Source organism: Carassius auratus, unplaced genomic scaffold, assembly GCF_003368295.1.
Source record: "Carassius auratus strain Wakin unplaced genomic scaffold, ASM336829v1 scaf_tig00001080, whole genome shotgun sequence".
Classification (NCBI taxonomy): domain Eukaryota; kingdom Metazoa; phylum Chordata; class Actinopteri; order Cypriniformes; family Cyprinidae; genus Carassius; species Carassius auratus.
The window spans coordinates 21077-42888 of record NW_020523337.1 but is presented as its reverse complement, the minus strand read 5'-3'; the positions used below and the strand labels follow the sequence as shown (position 1 = coordinate 42888).

The 21812-nt window shown below is 36.4% G+C and overlaps 1 protein-coding gene across 1 annotated transcript; it reads right to left on the bottom strand.

Moving 5' to 3' along the window:
• Positions 1–69: 69 nt before the first annotated feature.
• On the bottom strand, positions 70–21167 carry LOC113069201 (protein disulfide-isomerase A5-like; the record flags this gene model as incomplete). Its single annotated transcript, XM_026242211.1, has 5 exons — positions 21063–21167; positions 9119–9245; positions 5799–5886; positions 245–280; positions 70–115 (listed from the first exon to the last, which is right to left on the bottom strand). Coding segments are annotated over exons 1-5 (402 nt in total), but the record flags the coding sequence as incomplete, so codon positions are not given.
• Positions 21168–21812: the final 645 nt, after the last annotated feature.

Here is a 21812-nt window from a genome sequence, read left to right as displayed (position 1 = left end):
GAAGCTTAAAAAATGCTGTGATTTGTGTCAGAGATGACTTCATCAAAATGCAATTTTCTGAGAAATTACCTTAAATGTGGCTGGTCTGTTATATTCTGTGTGGAAGGTCCCATCCCTAAAAAGCAACACAAAACTTAAAGATGAATTGCTGTGCCATGAATCTCAAAGACATAACAATAAGACGACGACTATTCTTACTTGTATGCAAGACCTCGACTCCAGTGGTTTTCGAGCTGGGGTCTACCTTGACTTTTTTACAGAGTTGCGTCCTTCTGAATCCCTGTAAAGGGGAACCAACAGACAACATATGAATATTCAATCACTTAATCACATTCAGTAAATAATGCATATAAAACAGGAAATCAGACAAAGTTACAATTGTATAAATTATGATATGTATTAAAACTACTAACAGTTAAAATAATAACAGTTCAAAATACACACTCTTTAAATTCATATTACAATATATAACTTTGCTAGCAAACTCTGAAAGGACCAATGAATGGTGCACAATCCTGGTAAAAATGCAAGGAAAACAAAAGTTTAAAGCAGCCATGTTCTGTCAAGTGTCTGCAAGCACAATCAATTAACTTCATACTTTTTGTGCAAACTCAGAGGCGAAAGCGAACATTAAGTCATAGCGAATTATGCTCAACAAATATTATAATCACATAATTCTATTATAAACACAAGTCCTCGAAGGACATTTGTCATGCAAATTGATGCAGCATAAAAGTGAAGTGATACAATTAATGTCCCAAGACATTAAATAAATTGCTGTAGCAGCAATACGAGACCGCTCATGGGAAGCGACAGATGACCACAGCAATAAGCTAATGTAAGGGCTGCTTCTAAGTTTTGGCAAACCCTGTCATTCTTCTCTTTTTGAAGGACAAGACATTCAGTTGCTACAGTGTATTATACATAAGCTCTGCTTGCTTTAATTCAGAGCCACAGGTCTCTAGATAAGAGGAGTTAAGTGTTTTTTCCATCCTGCTCTGCTTTAGCAATTCATTGCAGCAGAATAGCATGCTTCAAAACGTCCTGCACATCAAATGGATTTTGTACAAGTATGGTGGCACTGGTGATATGCATTGTGTAGACAGGGCACATTTAACAATGTGCTACACACTTTGAATCCAAGACTCTTTTAAACCCTCTGAGGTCTAAGGGGGTTTTTGGGGCCTGGAGAAGTTTTGTCATGCCCTGACATTTGTGCTTTTTCAGTTTCTTATAAATATCTAAATGGCTAAAGTCTAATCTCACTGTAATCAGCAACAAACATATAATGTGTGAGCAGCATGTATGTACATGACTGTGTTTTTAAGAAAAAAAATGTAATTCATGATTAGTGAAAAACTAAAAATGTTAAATCGCTCGAATAAGGCAATAAAACACATAAAGAACATTGGTTTCCTGGGACTTTTGAGAACAGGAGCTTGTAGGCTAGAATTTTTTCTTTCTAAATTATGTGAAAATCATCTTGTTTACTCACAGAAACAATATGTTGATTTAAATTTTCTAAGACACTTTTTGTTGGTAAAAGTCATATGCGAGTAGGCATCAACTATCATGAATATCATTGTTATTACACATGAGAAGAAAAAGGCCTGCGTAACGAGCTGCATAATGAGCAGTTCGGTCAGCTGTGTGGCTGAGAGGGAAGAGTTACAAGAAAGAATGTGAGGACAAAATAAATCCATATAATTAAATTTTTGTAGTTTATTTAGAATATATTTAATTATCCCACAACATAATTTCATATCCACTTGCGAGTGCAGTTAAACAGTTTATTAGGAACAATCAAAGCTGCATTACTCCAGTCACACAATCCTTCAGAAATCGTTTTAACAATCAGATTTTATAAAAAAATAAAAAAAAACATTTATTGTTATTATTATCATTATTATTAATGTTGAAAAGAGCTGAGAATATTTTTTCAGGTTTTTTTTTTTGGGGGGGGGGGGGGGGGGGGGTTAATTGAAAGAACAGCATTGTTTGTTATGTTTGTCACAGTTACATTTATTTGTTACATTTATATCCAGCTTTTGAATGTTATAGTAGTTAATATTGTTATTGATACTTCATAATGTTTCACTTGATTATACATTTAGTCAAGAATTATAGTTTGGAAAAAGTCTAACTAGTAAAATGTTTAGACGTTATGTCCAAATTACATCTTTTTGGGGTGAAGTATGTCTTATTCCTCTCATCGCGAAGCAAACAGTAAAATAAAAAAAACTTGAAGAACAGTCTCTCTGCGTTGTCTTCTGTTGTGTGGGTGTACTCAAGCCGCGCACTACAGTAGGTGCGTTTACATGGACACTTTTTGCTTCCAGACAGCACACCTGGTTTGTTATCTTTATTTTATAAATGCACAAAGTTTTGTTGTCATTATGTCTGTATACAAAAAAGTAGACCCTTTACAGATTGGATTGATGTATTGCTCTTATCTGTACAATCAAAACTGTGTGTAATAAGTTCTTTTCGGGGTTATCAGGAGAAAATGTCTCATAACTCGTACACGCGTTAATCAACTCCAGAGGGTTAAAGCATCAATTGCATGCATTTTATTGTTTTATGCAATATGTTAATTTTATGTTATATAGTAGTTTATGTAGTGTGAAAAGTATCTATAAATAAACATCATACACTCACAGAAATAAAGGTACAAAAGCCATCACTGGGGCAGTACCTTTTAGGTACTAATATGAAACCTTTAGGTACAAAGGTGTATCTTTTGAAAAGGTACCACCCCCAGTGACAGCTTTTGCACAATTATTTTTTCTGAGAGTACATTACGTCTTTATCTCAAGAAGTAAAATCATTATAACTCTTTCTACATAATGACAAGTAAACAATTTCAGTCCATTTTCACAATTTTTATGCAAACTGCATTGTGCTCAGCGATTAAACCCTGTTACTCATGTTATTTTAAAGGGGGGGTGAAATGCTATTTCATGCATACTGAGTTTTTTACACTGTTAAAGAGTTGGATTCCCATGCTAAACATGGACAAAGTTTCAAAAATTAAGTTGTACGTTTGAAGGAGTATTTCTGTTCCAAAAATACTCCTTCCGGTTTGTCACAAGTTTCGGAAAGTTTTTTTAGAGTATGGCTCTGTGTGACGTTAGATGGAGTGGAATTTCCTTATATGGGTCCTAAGGGCACTTCTCCCGGAAGAGCGCGCGCTCCCGTATAGCAGAGCAGAGAGAGGCTGTGCACAGACATTCACTGATCAGAGCGAGAGCGTCGCGAAATGTCACAAAAGAAGTGTGTTTTTGGTTGCCAGGGCAAGACAACCCTGCACAGATTACCAAAGAAAAAACAGCATTAAGGGACCAGTGGATGGAGTTTATTTTTGCAGAGCATCAACGGAGTTGTGCAAGTGTTTGTGTTTGTTCCCCTGCATTTCTAAAATGCTTGTTTTACAAACAAAGCCCAGTTTGACGACGGATTTGCGTATCGTTTATTTCATAAGGATGAGGCAATCCCAACGAAAAAGGGTCACGATTGTGTTTTGGAACCACAGGCGGTGAGTAAAACTGCTTAAAATATCTCTGCCTCCTTGTTAGTGCATCCGCCTCCCATCGGAGACTCAGGTTCGAGCCCCGCTCGGAGCGAGTCCTTGCTGCTGCTGCTCTCGTTCAGTTTCAGCCTCGGGATCTGATTCTGGATCATAAATAAACGGCTGAATCTGACTGTTAGCCATGGTTTGTTTTGGATGATGGTTTTTCCCTCACGGTAATGTCACAGTTTCCAGACGCTCTCAACACAACTGGTGCTAGTGATTCTTTAGCTCCGCCCACACGACACGCCTCCAGGCGCTTGTGTTTTTCCGGGAAAAATCGGTACAGACTATCTTTCTCTTATGAATATAATAAAACTAAATACTTTTGGAGTTATGAAGGATGCAGTACTACTCTATAGGTACTCAAGATTAACATGATATTGAGTGAAAACGAGCATTTCACCCCCCCCTTTAAGAAATGTATAGGAAATAAAAATAACTACAAATACATTTTTTTTTAAGGTTAAACAACTACTTTCACTGGCCAACTGCTGAAAATGTTCATTTTTAGTGGACTTCTGGCCTTGTTTTGTATCCTATTTAGGGGTAAGTGCCACAGAGGGATTCAAAAATCAGTGCTTTCTGAATTCACTGCACAAAAAAACGAATGCTCCAGTTCCAGACAAATTCATCTTTGTCATACAGCCAATGACAAAAAAATAAAAACAGCAACAAAGCACTCCATCTTCACACTTGCACCTCACCAAATCCTGAGAACAGAAAGGACCCACAATTACCTGGTCCCACTGTCACCGCATATATACGCCCACACCCTCCCAAAGAGATTTCTTCATTATAAAGACTCTCCTTCCCTTGAGCGATAATGAGCATGGAAATGTATTACATAAGAACAAATAGGAGCAGAGAGGACTCAGCAGCGATCTAAAGCCCCATGCTAATGGAAATTCAAAGAGACGGAATTAAATTATGCTTCTGACAGCATCCGCCCCCAACCGGCTCCTTTCCTTAAAGGTAGATAAGACGCCATCGTTACTGTTACGCATTTCCCACATAACGCCTTTGTGGGAGGACTGAGAGAGGTGCGGTGGAGATCAGAGCTCAGTCTGTCAGGTGGGAAGCTCAATTAGACATGCTGTGTGTCGAACAAGCTGACTCAGGATCACAGATGGCAATGAGCACACATGTGTGCCCCTTCATACCCTCCCCAGCCCCACAACCCCGTTTGGGACGCCAAAATAATTGGTTCTCCTTTACAAGCACCATAAGCTGTTCTAAAGCATTAGAGTCATGGGTCAAGTCAATAAGTTTTGCTTGCAGGGGGTTTGAAAGGGATATCCAAAGGTCACAACTGCTGAAATTGGTTAGTGTGTGAGATTGCTGGCTTCAAACAAGTGGAAAACTGGGAAGCTGAAAAAACAAGTAAATTTTGAAAAAGTAGCCGTTTTATTTTAAAAAGTTTTCAATAGAAATCTAAATGGATTGTTTAGATTCCAGAATGATCTCATTCCCATTTTCTTCACACTGATCTTGCTCTGTCCATGACCTACTTCCTTAATGGTATCCCCCAGTGGACTGCAGTTGGCCATCTCTCAGGTCCCTGTCTTCTGTTGAGAACATGTGGGCGTATCTCTGCTTTGCTCTACCACACTGCTGCCTGTGCGGAGTTACTTTTTTAAACCCAGCTTTATATAAGTCCTTCACATACGGGACCAAATGTACCAAAGCCAAGAAGGTGCTTTAACGATTGGCTAGGCTTTTTTGTGTGTGTGTTTAGGTGCTAACAAGACACAGATTTCATTGCCTGCAACATCCTACCAATTACCACCAAGCCATTATGAAATGATTCAGAGCCAAGCTTTGATTGCTAATCATAGAAACATCAAAATAACTTTTGTGAGATCTCTTTCTCGAAGCAGAGGCAGACAGAAGACGCTGAGCTGTGACATGCATGAGCTGAAGGAGGATGCAATTGAACAAGATAATCCAAGTTAATCACCGCAGATAATGATGCAGATACAACCTGTATACATGAGCTATAACTGAGGCTTAGGAGATCTTATTATGAAGAATCAAAAGGGTTTTTCACACTGCACTTAACCCTGGGTTTAACCCTACTTTCTTTTTGAAATAAAAGAAAGTTCAAGGTTCTACATAAACAATTGTTGTCTGGTAAAGACAACAAGCTGATCAGAACATCAGCTGCCTCAACTTTAATGGCAGAAGTGCGCACTGTAGCAATAAAAGAGTTAAATCGATTGATGCTCACCCGCAGTTTACCCAGGCGATGGTACCCTGACCTTTCACAGCCTGAGCCACATCAGACAGCAGCTTTAGATGAGCACCTCCAGACGAAGCTGAGGACACAAAAAACACATTTAGACAACTGTAGACAAGACATGTTGTAGAAACCGCAACACTTTTAAATATCATAAGCTTGTATACAGTGTATGTGAGTGGTCTCTAGCACTGTGCCCACTGCACCTGTTAGCCTGCAAGGCACCTGCAGAGCTCATGCTATAAATAGCCACAATTAAAATGCTTAATTTCCCATCATTTCATTTTATAACACATGAAAATACAGAAACCATTGGAACAGTTGACTTACAATTGTGATGAAATATGATTTTTAATAATTTAACAAGTATATTTTTATGTTTAGCTAGTACATCTGATCTGCATTCTCATAAGATACTAAGTGAGCTATTACTAGTTCAAAGATCTGTGTAAGAGTGAGAGAAAATCTGTTTTGACTGGTGTTAACATGAAAGCCTTTATTCTGACTGTGCTATCAGTCAGATTAATAACGGATTATTTAACTGCATGTAAACATAGTCTGAGCTAAAATATCGTCATATAAGCTATAAAATAATAAATTCATCACTACATTCCATAAGCCTTTCAACATTTCAGGTAAAACAGCTGTACATAAGTGACCGTAAATATATAATTTCAAATAAATGTTATTCTGAATTTAATATTTGTCAAATAATCCTGAAAAAAATGTATCATGGTCTCCACAAGAATATTAAGCAGCACATCCATTTTCAACATTGATAAGAATTGTTTCATAATACATATAATAAACATAATATATTAAAATAGAAATGTTTGATTTCAAAATATTTAAGTTTTTCCTGAATTTCAGATCAAAAACACACAGCCTCATCTTTCAAAAACATAAAAAAGGGTAATATAGTCAATCAGTTAATCTGAGACTAAAGTCCCTTTATATGTTCTACATACTACTATACAATACTTACTACAATATTTGGTGAGTACATGAATCCAGATGTTCACAATATCTAGTTCCTTCAGTTTGTTCGATTGGTGCAAACTTGAGTTCACATTACAAAAGCAATCTGGTTTGGAAAATGAAACCCTATTGATTACATATACATGTTTGAACAACTGCACATCCATCATTTTCTTAAAATGAGTGGCGAGGGATTGCAGCAGTCGTCAGACCAAGCGCAATGTTTACAATGTTTACTGGGTGATAAAAACATAGGTAGTGGAGCTAAAAGTATCGATCAAATATAAATGAATAAATGATAAAACCCAAAAAGGTGAAGTGGATGTTGTTCTCCATTTTTAAAAGCATTTCTACCATCAGGACTCGTGCTGATGATGAAAGCACTTGCCAACACACTTCAGTACAAAACAACAGCACATAGTGTGAAAGTACTACGCGTGAAAAACACAGTGACAGTTTCACTACACCCCAGATTTACACATTTGTGACAGTCTGGGATCATCTACTACACTACTGAACCCACAATCTGCTTTTCTTCCCATTAAATCACATCGGTCAAGGTCAAAAGGACATTGATTTCGTGGTTCCGCATTGTCTTTCAGTTCCAAATCATAAGATGAAGTTTAAACCAGTACTGTTTTGAATGAGAAGTGCCTATGCACCATCTGATCTTGAATACATTCCTGCAATCTAAGGGACTATCACAGTTAGCAGGATGCATCTAATGGAAATGCTTCACAGGATGAGCAGCACTAGTCAGCCATCAATCAAACGTACTGTTCGATACACAGACTTATCCAATAACCTCATGTGCTCGAAATGAGTCGTGAATTATGAAACAAATAAATCTTGCATAGCAAGACCTTGAGAGGCTCTTTCCCGTGCTTTGTGGGTGGGAGATTGTTTATGGACCGTTCATACATACAGTACCCATATATGGCGCATTGCCTGCTGATTCGGCTAATAACACCCAGAAGAGATGCAAATTAATATGCAATGTTGGGGGTAGTTTTTTCTAAAAGCTGGAAGAGAGCGATGTATTAGGGTGTTTAGGAGTTTAGTGTGTTGAAGTTCTTTATCTACTCGGTCTATGGCCATAAGATTTATATCTTATGAGTGTGGTAAGTACAGAATACTCCAAGTGTACTGTACAAAAGGTCAAGTATCTAAAGGCACCAACATGCTTTTGGCAATCAAAGCGAAGCTGACCTACCTATTGTGGCATGACAGGTCTGTTAGCATATAGAAGAATCATACCGTACCTTCTCAATGAATTTTCCCTTAGGGCGTGTAACACATATACACTTTAGCAACGCAAGCTTGATTTTATGCATCACGTTCCAAAATGTGTCAGGGTGCAAATCACAATGAATGTACACACTGCATAACCATAAAGTATCTGCTTCTATGGCAAGTTTTCTCTTTCAAGTTAAATACCGTCATGGTGGAACGACAGTTTGAAGAGAATCTTGCTGAGCAAGTTAAAGTCAGCACGTTTATAACTAGCATAGGGCTCAACAGTAAGAAATTCTAGCTGGCACAGTTGGACCAGTAATTATGATTACTTGTCCAGTCAACATTATCTCTGGCACTGTTTATTTTTAGTAATGCACACTACCGTTAAACAGTTTGGGGTCAGAAAGATATTCATTTATTTATTTATTTTTGACAGATGTCTCTTATGCTGCATTTACTGAAAAACCCGAAAAAAATATTGCAAAATATTTTTACACTTAAGCATTTTAATATATTGAATATTTTAATAAGAAATTACATTTATTTCTGTGAAATCAAAGCTGAATTTGACACTCAAGAAACATTTCTCATTATTATTACAAATGTTGAAAGCAGATATGATGTTTAGTAAAAGAATTGATTACTTTTTTGGAATGGTAATGTTTTTTTTTTTTTTGCCTAGTGTATTTTCTATAATATTTCTTATGTTTTTTTGTTATTTATTTATAACTTTTTAAGGCCATGCCAGCATCAAGGCCATTTTCATGGCCGTATCTGAATATATTATACAAGTTATGTTTGTTTTCTTTTTTCTTCTACTTGTCAAAATGCTTTCAATTAAAGATTACAGGTCTTTTTTTTCCTGCAATTACAGAGCAGTGGACCGTCTTCACTGTTGAGCCGTTTAGCAACCTGCGTAATACCACATCCGGTTAAGTAGCACGGACGTTTGCAGGTAACATAAAAACATACCTTTTGACCTTAGGGATCACTAAAACACATTTATTGCCAGTTACACACGAAGACATCCCGCCACTTTTTAGCTGCTAAGGCTGTAATACTTTTAATGCATTTGAAAAACAACAGTGGTGACTCACCTGACTTTGTATACAAGACAAGCACATTAGTTCTGGTCCTCAGAAGTTTCTTGAAATCCTTGTGGTCACTGACTTTCTCTATGAGCGGAGACACCTTCGCTGCCTGCAGGGCGGATGACACTGCAACCTGAGGAGGTGAGACAGACAGAAATCATCATTTTTCACTGTCAAGGCCAAACACCACAGGTGATTCAAAACAACATCTCCAACTGCACGCCAATAGAATTGTGGCACTTGTGCAAAAAGACGACAATGTGTCAAACCATGATGACAGAGGAGAAACAACAGCAGCCATTACAAACAAGAGCCAGTATACCATAAAGCAGTTACATCACATCAATATATCCATAATAGTGATCGACCGATATTGATTTTTTATAACCGATACCGATACCGATTATTTGCATGTTTATGTACCCGATAACCGATATGCAGAACCGATATTTATTTACTGTTATACTTCTGTTTCTGACAATTATTACAACACAAATGAGCTGGAAAAAAAACATTTTATTTATAACAATCACTCCTTCCTTGCATACAAAAAAAACTTTATATTTATACACAAATAAATAAAATAAAAGCTTTGATGAGGTAAAAAAATAAAAACGGGTAAAAAAATAAAGCACAAAAATTATTCTAACATATTGGTGGGGGCGGGAGGGCTATTTAGGAGTGCATAGCTATTTAGTAGTGTAACTTAATACTCCCAGTTAAGCAGAACTAGGTTTTAGTGTAGAAAACAGAGTCTTTCAGCATTCTGCCCTGTAAGCCTGCTTCCTTCAAAAATTTCATGCAGTGGCCGTGCATGAGGCTTCCTGATCATCAACCCAGTCAGGTACTGAGCAATATGAACGAACTTTTATCCCGAGACTATATAAAATTAAACAGCACTTGTCAGTTGGCATTTTATGATCTAGATTCAATCTAACGTTAGATCATGAAATGCCAACTGACAAAGTGCTGTTTGACTATAATTTAATCAACCGCGATCGCGCATGGAGATAATAAATAATTAATTTCCACAAAGCGGTATATGTATATGTGTATTAGCGAAATAATTGTTATGTAGTAAATGATAATATAATCTAGTGTGTTTAAACAAGATAATCTTGTCAAAAGTTTCATTCAGTGGCATTGCTTGAGGCTTCCTGATCATCAACCCAGGTGCTGAGCAATATGAACGAACTTTGTTTCCCGAGACTATATAAAGTTAAACAGCACTTGTCAGTTGGCATTTTATGATCTAAATTTAATCTAATGTTTAATCATGAAATGCCAACTGACAAAGTGCTGTTTGATTATAACTTAATCAACCGCGATCGCGCATGGAGATAATAAATAATTAATTTCCACAAAGCGGTAGGCTATATTTATATGTGTATTAGCGAAATAATTGTTATGTAGTAAATTAAAATATAATCTAGGGTGTTTAAACAAGATAATCTTGTCAAAAGTTTCATTCAGTGGCCGTGCTTAAGCCTCCAGATCATCCGTCAGTTGCTAAGCAATATGAACGAACTTTCTCTTCTAGACTAATGGTGAGCAAATACAACAGATAGAGAATTAAATTCAACGCTTTTCAGAATCAGAATCAGAATGAGCTTTATTGCCAGGTATGTTTACACATAGCGTACGAGGAATTTGTTTTCGTGACAGAAGCTCCGCAGTACAACAGAATAACAGCGACAGAACATAAAACACATAATAAAAGAATAAAAAAAACATTTTTTTTTATTTTCAACATGCACTCATTCATGTCTGTTTTATTTAATTCATGTAAAGATACGTCTTTATTGGAGCAGGACATGACGAACACTACGTAACTCGATGAGTTCGTCTCAATTGTTTAGAAACAAGCTGCATAAATTAACTATATCAGGAATTTATGTCTCAGATCTCATTTGTGCATGTCTGTTATGTTAAATAAAGTTGATTAATTAAAGCAAACCAAGTAGAACATATACTTTACCTGTGCACTGAGTTGTTGTTGACTGATCACCTCAGACGCCCGGGCTGCAATGGCGGAAATCTCAAAACGGCCACAAGATGGCGCCGTAAATCGGCGAATCCGATATTACAAAACCGATACCCGATTATGGAAAAATGCTTAAATATCGGGAAAAATATCGGTAAACCGATACATCGGTCGATCACTAATCCATATATCACTCTTTACCGATTGCAAACAACTGGAAAAGAGTTTAGCGAATAGCGGTTGGCCACACAACAGGAACTGCACTACATAAATTCTTAAACAAGACCTTAAAATATAAAATAAATGAAAATATATTAAATTAAATATAGTTTCTCAGAAGTTCCTTGAAATAGCTTCTAATATTGTGCTCTAATGTGAGACTTATGTGTTGTTCTGTTGTGGGAGAGCATGCTCTCTCTGCCACACTCTCTATCAGTCTTTCTAGCAGAGGCATGCGATTCGGAGTTCGGATGGAGCTGAGCAGATAAAGCGACAACAGATAAAGGCGCTGTCATCTAAAGAAGAGGAAAATGACAAGATCAGACAGACCATGTGACAAACTGAGACAGTGACCCAGCCTATCACACGTCCTTATCATCTCCCTATGCCACATGCCTGAAGTGAAAAGACACTAGCACAATGAGCAGAAATTAATGCTCAGTCGCTAGTGGACAAGATAGATCAAATGTTATTTACAAAATGACATGTTGAAAGAAAACTCATTTGGTCTGTGGGGACGTTTTTTAATAGCTGATCGACAGTCTCGGAGATTGTCTTTAGAGTTTCCATTTCAACTAGATACTGAAGAGAAACTTTTAAAAGATAGCAATACACAAGTTACATTTTTAGTATAACCACTCCTTATGATTGTAAATACAATTTTCCCACGTTAACTAATCAAGCACACATTGCACTAATGGTGGTGAACTAAAGTGGTTTTATTTTGAGGAACCCAAATTTACCTGGAACTTTTGAGATAAGAGCTTGGCGTACATTGAAAACACGAAAACTTTTAGAATTCAAAACTTCCTCCTCGTGTCAAAAAGAGATAAAGACATTTGAATTTATCATCTGCTCATTTGCATTTCTTCCCAAAGTTTCTTGGCATTAAGAATTAGAAAGTGGATCTCATTTTAAACACATCCCCTGATAATTCAGTCTGATTTTTACCAGTTTTTATGGTGGATAGACTGCTGCAGTGATGGTGTTTTTGTAGGCAAACCCAGAATTTAGCATTACCCAGTTTCCCCCAGCAGAAACCCAATAGAGGAGTTTTCCATTGACTTTTGGATTATTGCAGAAATAAGCTCTGCTACCAATAAAGCTTATGATTCTTACACATTTTATTCATCATGATATGAACATAACTTTCAAGCCTAAAATTCAATTGGCCAAATTGAAAAGCTAAATGTAGGCTAAAATTAACTACACAAATTTCAAAGTTTAACTTAGTAAGAGTGTAGGGATGTAACGATTCACTCAACTTGCGATTTCATGATTCGGATCACGATTTATATGAACAAAATTAGATTTAAGACAAATTATAAATTATTGCTTGGACAAAATGCTGCACGTTTCTTTCTGAAATTGAAATAGAACACTATAATAATATACTAATATAGCACTTGAATATTATTACTCTTTTGTTGGTTTTGACTGCTTCTATTGTCCTACTTTGTAAGTCCATTTGTAAGTCAATTTGGATAAAAGCTCCTGCTAAATAACAAAATGTAAATATAAATAACAAAACTAAATTGAAACTTTAAAACAAACCCCAAATCAAATAAGTAACACAAATAAAATAAAGTTCTTTATATAAACAAACCAAGGCTTTCTCTCTGCTGTTTCCATTTAAAATGAGAGGCAACCACTGAATTTTAATCATGATGTAAACAAAGATATTGCATACAGTATATGTAACGAGCATTTTTTTATATAAATGTGAATGTATCTTTAAAAAATTTGAAGCAAAATCAGAATGGTCTGACTTCAGTTTGTGAAACTACATTAAAAAAAAATATCTGCATGAAACAGAAACAGCAGACGGGCTGAATGAGACGCAGATTCACTCTCTGCCAGCAGGTGGCGATTAAAGCATTTCCTTGGTTACCGCTGTAAACAAAGCAGCACTACACTTATGAACTTTAATATGCATTATACAGAGGCAAAATGAAAATAAAAAATACCATCTAAACCTTTCTAAACACAGTAAGTTCCACTCAGACATACATTCATATAAATTCTTACCCATAATTGTATCGATTTGTTCAGCATCTCAACCGATTTGAATCGTCACACATTTTAAACGATTTTCAACCGGCTCACAGTTAATCGCTACATGCCTATAAGAGTGGGATTATAAACACAGCAAGGTGTTATAGTAAAACCTTTAAAACATTTACAACTGGGGTATTACTGATATTATGTCACAAAATAAAATGTGAAAATACCCTAAGCTTGTTTTAACCACAAACCTACAGTAATTTCAGCCATGTTACCAAAAAATTCCCCCAAAATCTCTACTGACTTCAGGACAATCAATCCAGAAGTGCCGACTCATTTCTGGGGTTTTGGACTAGAGAAATATGTCAACCCTGCAGCACTCTACATTTTAGTGCAGAGCTCATTCAATATGCAAAGGTAGCATTCTGAAAGGTGGATCAATTAAAACTAAGCAATTTCATTTTAAGAACCAAATAATTTGAGTAATACCAAAACAACCTTTTACTAACGGTGTAAGAGGACCTCATTTTCCCTCCTCTCCCTAAAAAGTGGCAAAAACCTTATATAACACAATACAAAAACCAGAGCGTAGCTGTACATCTGTTGTGTGTGAGTGCACAAGTCTGTAAAGATTGATGGGCATCATCATTGGAGCATCACAAGGAAGGGCTGGTGAGAAACACAGGTGCCTTAGCCACTAACAACCTTCATCTTTCTACATGACAAACCAAAACAAGCATCATACTCTCCTTCATTAAAAATCACACCGCACATTCTCTACAGAGAGACGAGGGCCAGTGGCCTGCCTGAATTTATCACTGCACACTCTGTTGAGCAACACCATTACATCTGGACAAATGTTAAATAAACAAAAAGTCTCTGTTAGTCTAACATTATCACATCCCAGACCTTAGCTGGAAACCTCATGCTGGCAGAGTTCAAAATTAAAGATGAAGATCATTTTCTGCACCACTAGTGGCACCAAATGGAACAGTAATATGTTTGAGGAGCCTGATTGGACCAGATGTAACAACATTAGCTCAATCAATGGTTCAATCAAGGGACTACCTGTTTGTTTAAACAATGGCAGATGCTTGAAACTTGATTTTGAAAGCATTTTTTTCTCACAATTCTGTTTGAAGCCACTATGGTGCAAAGTTAAATACTTCACCTTTAGCACTTACTAATGACAGTCAAATAGGCTTTGGCATGTTAAAGGGTTAGTTCACCCAAATATTAAAATTATGTCATTAATGCCTCACCCTCATGTCGTTCCAAACCCGTAAGACCTCCGTTCATCTTCGGAACACAGTTTAAGATATTTTAGATTTAGTCCGAGAGCTCTCAGTCCCTCCATTGAAGCTGTGTGTACGGTATACTGTCCATGTCCAGAAAGGTAAGAAAAACATCATCAAAGTAGTCCATGTGACATCAGATGGTTAGTTTTGTTGAAGCATTGAAAATACATTTTGATCCAAAAATAACAAAAATTATGACTCTATAGACGGTTTCAATGGCATCAACATAAACAAACGTTAATGCGCGTGAGCGCTTTTGTGGACCTAACTTAACTTCCGGTAGACTCCAAATAGAATCAATAACAACAGCCAAGTCCCTCTAGAGTAGATATTTTTTGATAACAAACAAAATGTGCTTTCTGTGTGGATCAGGCGGACTTAATGAAAATGCAAATTCATTATTTGCCAGCAGGAGATGTTTTAAAGCATAGACATAAAGCGCGAGAAATAGAGGTTTCCCCAGTAACAGCTGTAAACGAAGCAGAGCTGGTACGCTCACACGCTGCTTTATCACACATATAACATGCAAATCTTCTTTCAGAAATACAGCGATATAAAAACACCCGTGCCTCGTTTTGATATTTAAACATAAATGTAAGGAATTATTATTAAATGTGCAGTACGTTACGTAATGTTACGTTACTCATGTTTATTTAACGAAGCCTTTTTGAAAATCGATCAGTTTTAAAATTGTGGCGAGTCTCCAAAAATAAATAAATGTATGGGAAACACATCCCGCAGCATAACCACCTGAGCCCAACTTTAGTCTACTCATCACCTTGCCTTTAACTGCGTTTGTAGATGTCACCGCAGCCAGACCGATATACACAACACAGACCGGAAGTTAACTTAGGTCCAGGCGCGTGCGCCCGATGAAACCGTCTATTCAGCATTGTCTTCTCAAACCCTTTAATAAATAAAACTGCTCTGAATTGTAGTATTAAACTTATTGTAAATGACGTTGCAAATTGTGTGTTTTGACTATCATAGGAAAATAAATAAATGCTGTGACAGGACGCATTTAATAGGAAACAGAGATTGTAAAAAAATGCTTTTATAAATCCTTTTTTTTATGATTCCATTGCCAAATAGAAGTATTTATATGATATAGGATAACAATAATGTAAAACATATTTATGGTTATTGTTATATTATTAGATTAAATATTGATGGACATAAATGTCTCAATTCAACTGCCACTGGAAAGTAAAAAGTAAATTTTATGTTGATTAAAGACAAAGGTGAAGGATCAGAGACAACGTTCTCTTCCTCCTCACATTTAATCAACTTTGTATGAGCAAATGGGGTCCAGCGGAATGGACAACCTGTGCCGACTGAGTGACATCCCAGCACCCCCAGCGCCTTGGGAGCCAGTGAGTGTGTGAAGATGACAGTCAGGGCTAATTAAAGTACTGCAAAGCTGAGGGACCTGAGAAATCACACCTCCTCTGACTTCAGCCATGCTGACAGCGGGGGCAGACATGGTGATGCATTATGAAGAAATGTCAGAGAAACTTACTGAAGAATTTGAAAGGACCATCTTTCTTTCATCAAGTTACTCAAGTCCAACATTAACTTTGAATGGGTTATATCATAAAAGATGACTTTTTCAATAAGACTAAGCTCAAAATTGGTTGGTTCTAGATTATTGCACCTCGTGATATCAGGCAGTAACACCTAACCACATTAAGATGTCAACAATGCCTATTTAGTTTTCAAAATATTAGCAAAGTGAGGAAATAAGAAAGCAGTATATATTTTTATTTCTGAACACAAAAATATAATCAGTAAACTTAAAAATCAGTGCTGTTTCTTGCTGTGTGTAACACCTACAGCTCTGCATTTCCTTACAAAGGATCCCAGAATTAGTCTCTGATTGGCACGTTTTCACACAAATTGGTTTGTGAACATGTCACGGTTTAATTTCTGCTGAGCAAAGAGCCTATTATTGAAAAATCGAGCAGTGCAATATAGAAGAAGAATATATATTATATATATACATATATATAAACATAACTATGGGTTCTGTAGACTGAGGCTTGTCATGTCACTTGTATACTGTTGTTGTTCTCTTGTTGGTCTGATTGCTTCTATTGTTCTCATTTGTAAGTCACTTTGGATAAAAGCATCTGCCAAATGATTAAATGCAAATGTAAATATAAATATAAGACCCCACTAAAAGTGCTCTTTCCATAAATAAATGTAAAAAAAATGCAGCTAAAATGGCCTGTTTAATTTCAAAGGGTCAGAGAGGGAAAAAACCCTGTTAATTAAAAAAAATTATATTATTTGCTGTAATAAACTTTGGCTAATGTTATAGTTAGAACTCATGGAAAAAATAAAAATGTCACTGTGAATAGCACAGAAAAGTCGGCACATCGTAAAAAACTGATTGTTTCTCAAATTACCCATCTTTAACACTAAAATGTACAGTTTCGGCACACAGACAACTGCAGCATTCAACCCCATTCAGGGACAAAAGAGTCAGTGTTCTACATCTAGTCCCATCAGGTTTCCATCCCTATTTGGTGCACCACCTATTCTTCAAACCTGACAGTCGACCAATAGAGCGGGCCCATTACTGTCTGGCAATCATCATGTCCTGTACCTGTTACAAAGACTTTCATTTGGCCTTCCCTTAGCAGTGGTGTTCGAAGTGGGCATTATCCTAACAACACCAGTCTTTTCACAAGACGGTGATTGTTATTATCATCCACTGAACAGCTTTGAGAGACAGGCCCGATCGTGTCCTGCCGATCAATGTGAAGTGAACAGAACAGGTTGAAAAAAAAAACATGCTGTGCACCACTATTTCATCTGATGAGCAGCTACGGCTCAGGGGAGTGAAAAGACCATGCAGGGAAGGAATGGGGTGATGGAGGAACACATCTTTCTGCATATTCTTAGCTGAATCTCTTTGTTGCTGCATTTGAAAGAGCTCCTCATGGACTCTTCAACTCAACAGGGATGGTCTGCAAATCATTAACTTGAGAATAAACAATTCTTCAGCAGACACTTGTGACACAGATTTCAGCAGCATGCGGAAAAAATTAATTCTGAAAATAGAAACATGGTTTTCAGTTTCTTTCAAAATGTATCTCTTCACCCAAAAAGAATTCAGAAAATGTACAGAAAAAAAAGATTTAAAAAAAATCAGAATCTCCAAAGTGCTAAGTAAAGTATAAAGTAGTACATTAAACTCAATAAAAAACATTTTATCTCCTATGTTTGCATTCGTATAAAGACCCCCCCCCACCCCCAAACACACATTTTATATACTGATTTTGTGGGAAAATGTGAAACATTCTTTAGTATGGAATTATTTACACAAAACTGAGTCTTCAGTGTCACATGATCATTTAGAAATCACTCTAATATGCTGATTTAATGATCAAAAACATATATTATTACCAATGTTGAAACAGTAATGCTTAGTATGATACCGCAATACTTTTTTTCAGGATTCAGTGGCAAGTTTAAAAGAACGGCATTTATTTGGAATACACATTTTTGGTAATTTATATTTAATGTCTTTTGTAAAGTTTTCATTGTCATTTTTGATCAATAGACAGTCTCCTTTGCAATTGAGAGAGTATTCATTTCTCTCTCTCTAAAAAACAACAACAACCCCAAAACAACAATAAAATTATCTTAAAGGCATACAATAGTTTTTGGGGGGAAAATATGAAAATAGTGATCAAATATATCTTCAGAATAAAGCACCCAAATTAAATAGACTAATTTATGTACTTTAGCTTAAAGGGATGGTCCATGCAAAAATTAAAATTATGTAATTTACACGTCCTCACGTCGCCAATGGTCCCACCGACTTCCATAGTATGGGGGGGGGGCACTATGGAAGTCAGTGGGGACTATCAAATGTCTGGTTACCCACATTCTTGAAAATATCTTCTTAAGAAATCCATATAGGTTTGGAAGAACATGGGGGTAGGTTGTTCTGAAACATAATAAAATCACTATATATTTTACTTGCAGGAACGACAGAAGCTCAGACATTCTACCTATCACAAACTAGAAATTTAGCAATGACAAAATTCTCATTTTGGGTCTAATTATTCCTTTAACACCAAAGACAATTACTGTCCATTTCCAATTCTTCCTTTCCAAAAATAAATAAATAAAATTCCACAAAATGTTTGCAAAGCTCTAGTATAGCACAGTATATAATTCCTCAACGATCTAATTAGGTCCAATATGTTGTACTTGACTGTAGTTTATGGATATAAGCGCTCCTGCTATTAATCTTCCGCTCAAGGACACCAGCGTTTCAGCAGTGGACCTTGCTGACATGTTTTGCACAGCACGGGAAACACTTAAACTAAAAATGATCCGTCATACATCAACGCAAAAACATCTTGCTTAATCAGCAGTGGAAGCTGTCATCAAGCATGCACGGCGCAACCGGCATCGCAAATCTGCCTAATAAATAAAATCTCATTTTCACTTTTAGGGTCTCACTGATTCAGCATAAACCATACCGTTCCTCAAACATTTGCCTTCTTCCTGCTGAGCCAAACAACACAGGGGGCTTCAGCTCTGCATAGCTGACGTAGGTAATTCACAAGCAGAAGGAAATGACTCCTCAAACTGAAACGGTCCATCTATGAGTCAAACGGTCTCACACACTTAGTTGCAATAGTTTACTGTACAGCTAGCCGTGTCCATACACAGCATCCTGCTGGACCAAGCAGTGTGTGGGAAGGGGAAGAGAGGGGGCTGTGGGGTGCCTGTAATCAAGATTAAGGGATTTTATAAATTGTTCTGACAAGCGGGAGGGCTGGAGGAAAGCACAGATAGCAGAGAGCGGTTTCTCTTCCTCCACCCAACCACCACAAAGTCCCAACAGTTCAGGAGAGTACTTTTGTTTGCGGTGGCAGCCGCAAACCAGGATGTGAGACAGGAAAGTGTAATGAGAGTTGACTGACGTGGCACAAGCGCTGTTAGGGTTCGGTGTTGAGGACACGGCCCACATTGATTCACAAATCAGTTGTTGAACAGGGTTGATGCACTTTAAACTGAACCAAATGTGGGTTAATTAGCTCCAAACATTACAGGCTAATTTCTGTCATGCTCGTCAATAGGGGAATAAGGAAGACAGAAGAAAAACAGCACTGATCAACTTTAAATTACATTGCTACTGTGAATATAAACCACGCCCTAACACAAACTGTAAGATAAAGATTAAATAGAATCACAATAGAGAAGTAGAAATAACAGTTGGATCCACAAGCGTTCATATGTTGTTGATTGTGCATTAACGTGGGAGTCTGTCAGACAGTAAGGTCAATATAATGGGTTATATTTTGTAAAAAATGCTATTTAAAACACAAGTTTGTATTCATGTTTACATAATTTGAAAAAGGCTCATTTTGTATTTATGTGTGATGGTTATTTGATGTGATCAAGTAAAATAATAATACTAATATTACTACCCGAGAGTACAAATTATTTTTCAATAAAGTTTGTAAAGTTTCAATCAAGTTTGATATCAACAAGTTTCCTATGATTTTCTTCCTTGGAAACAAATATAAACAAATGGTCAAATATCTTTTTTTTTTTTTTTAAGATATTTGATAAAAACGAATTGACACAGTCATTGAGGGCCTAAAAGGTATTTTATGTTTTATGATTTTCTTGTCATAGAGAACAAAATGGCTTCCTGCATGTTGGTAACACTAGATTTTTTTATCAAAGGGGACAAAACTTTTAAATATTAATAGCACAATAATAATATTTTATAACAAAATCACTTTACTACTCGTGGTTTAAAAAAAAAAAAAGATTATGCTGAATACTGTTTTCTGAATACTTTTTAAAATTATATATTTTGTAAACGATTTTCAGAAAGTTACCTAAACATTTTTTTTTTCTCAACTTTAAGCTCTTCACAAATATCAAATTGACTTTTAATTTAAAAATGGACAACTCGTTTATCATAGTAAAGGTGCATGGTGTGCACGAAGTGAATGCATTTTCATGTATTTTTGGTATAACATAATAGATCTGTGACCTAAATAAGACCTTTTAAAATAAATCAACAACATCTCTAACATGATATATTTATATCAAAGCAATAAGTCAAATGCACATTTCCTAGCAGATACATTTCCTATCACCAACATTAGTGAATCAGTTTTGACATTAGAGAGTTGTATAGAGAGCAAGAGGTGTTCATGCATGTGAAGCACAAAGCTGGATGTGTATAAACATCAAAAACAAGACACGAAAACTGATGAATGAAACGGACTGATCTGAGTGTCTCTCTCTTCTGCTGTCAACTTTGAGCTACTGCTGCAAGAGGGAGAGAAGATCATTCCCTTTTCCTTTCGCTTTCGTCTTACGTCAGACAGAAAATAAATGTCCGATATGTGCAAAATAACATCATTGATTCTATCGATCCATTAGATTCCTTATAAAGACTCACCAATGACAGGAATAAGAACATTTCGACCAGTCTCCTACGCCTCCCGAATCGGTTGCAAGAAGCCATGATGCCGCTGCCACGTCTGGCTACGCAAGCGCAATCCATGTTCCTCCAAGATCCCTGGAGAACGCAGTGCTTCTTAGGAAATGTAGTTTATTGAGGCAGCCGTTAACGGGTAGGCTACTTGTTATTTGTTCAAATGTGTGTGACTTTAGCTCATGTAAATTATTATTAGCCATGCAGAAGCAGCAAATAACATTCTATAAAATCCCTTTCTTAACTCAGGCTTTAAAACTGAAAGCAATTAGCTTATACAGATTAATGAGGTGAGCTGTTCAATGAGTGAATGAATTGAGTTAGAGGATGGTTTCAAAATTATTTTCAGCTCAGTCTATTGAATTGAATGAACCACAGTCAAACTGAAAGTTGTTGTATTTTGATGTGTGTTCATTGTATAAAATATAAAATATTTCTGGCTTTGCAAGCAAATGGCCTGACCATAAATCAAGAAGAAGAAGAAGAAAATATCTGATAATTTATTTAGCTTCCATATACCTGTGAAAGAAGATAAAAGCACTAATATTTTAAATTATATACACACTCTATATATATAGATAGATAGATAGATAGATAGATAGATAGATAGATAGATAGATAGATAGAGAGACAGACAGACAGACAGACACACACACACACACACACACACACACACACACACACACTAGCCTATAAAACACATGTGAACTCATA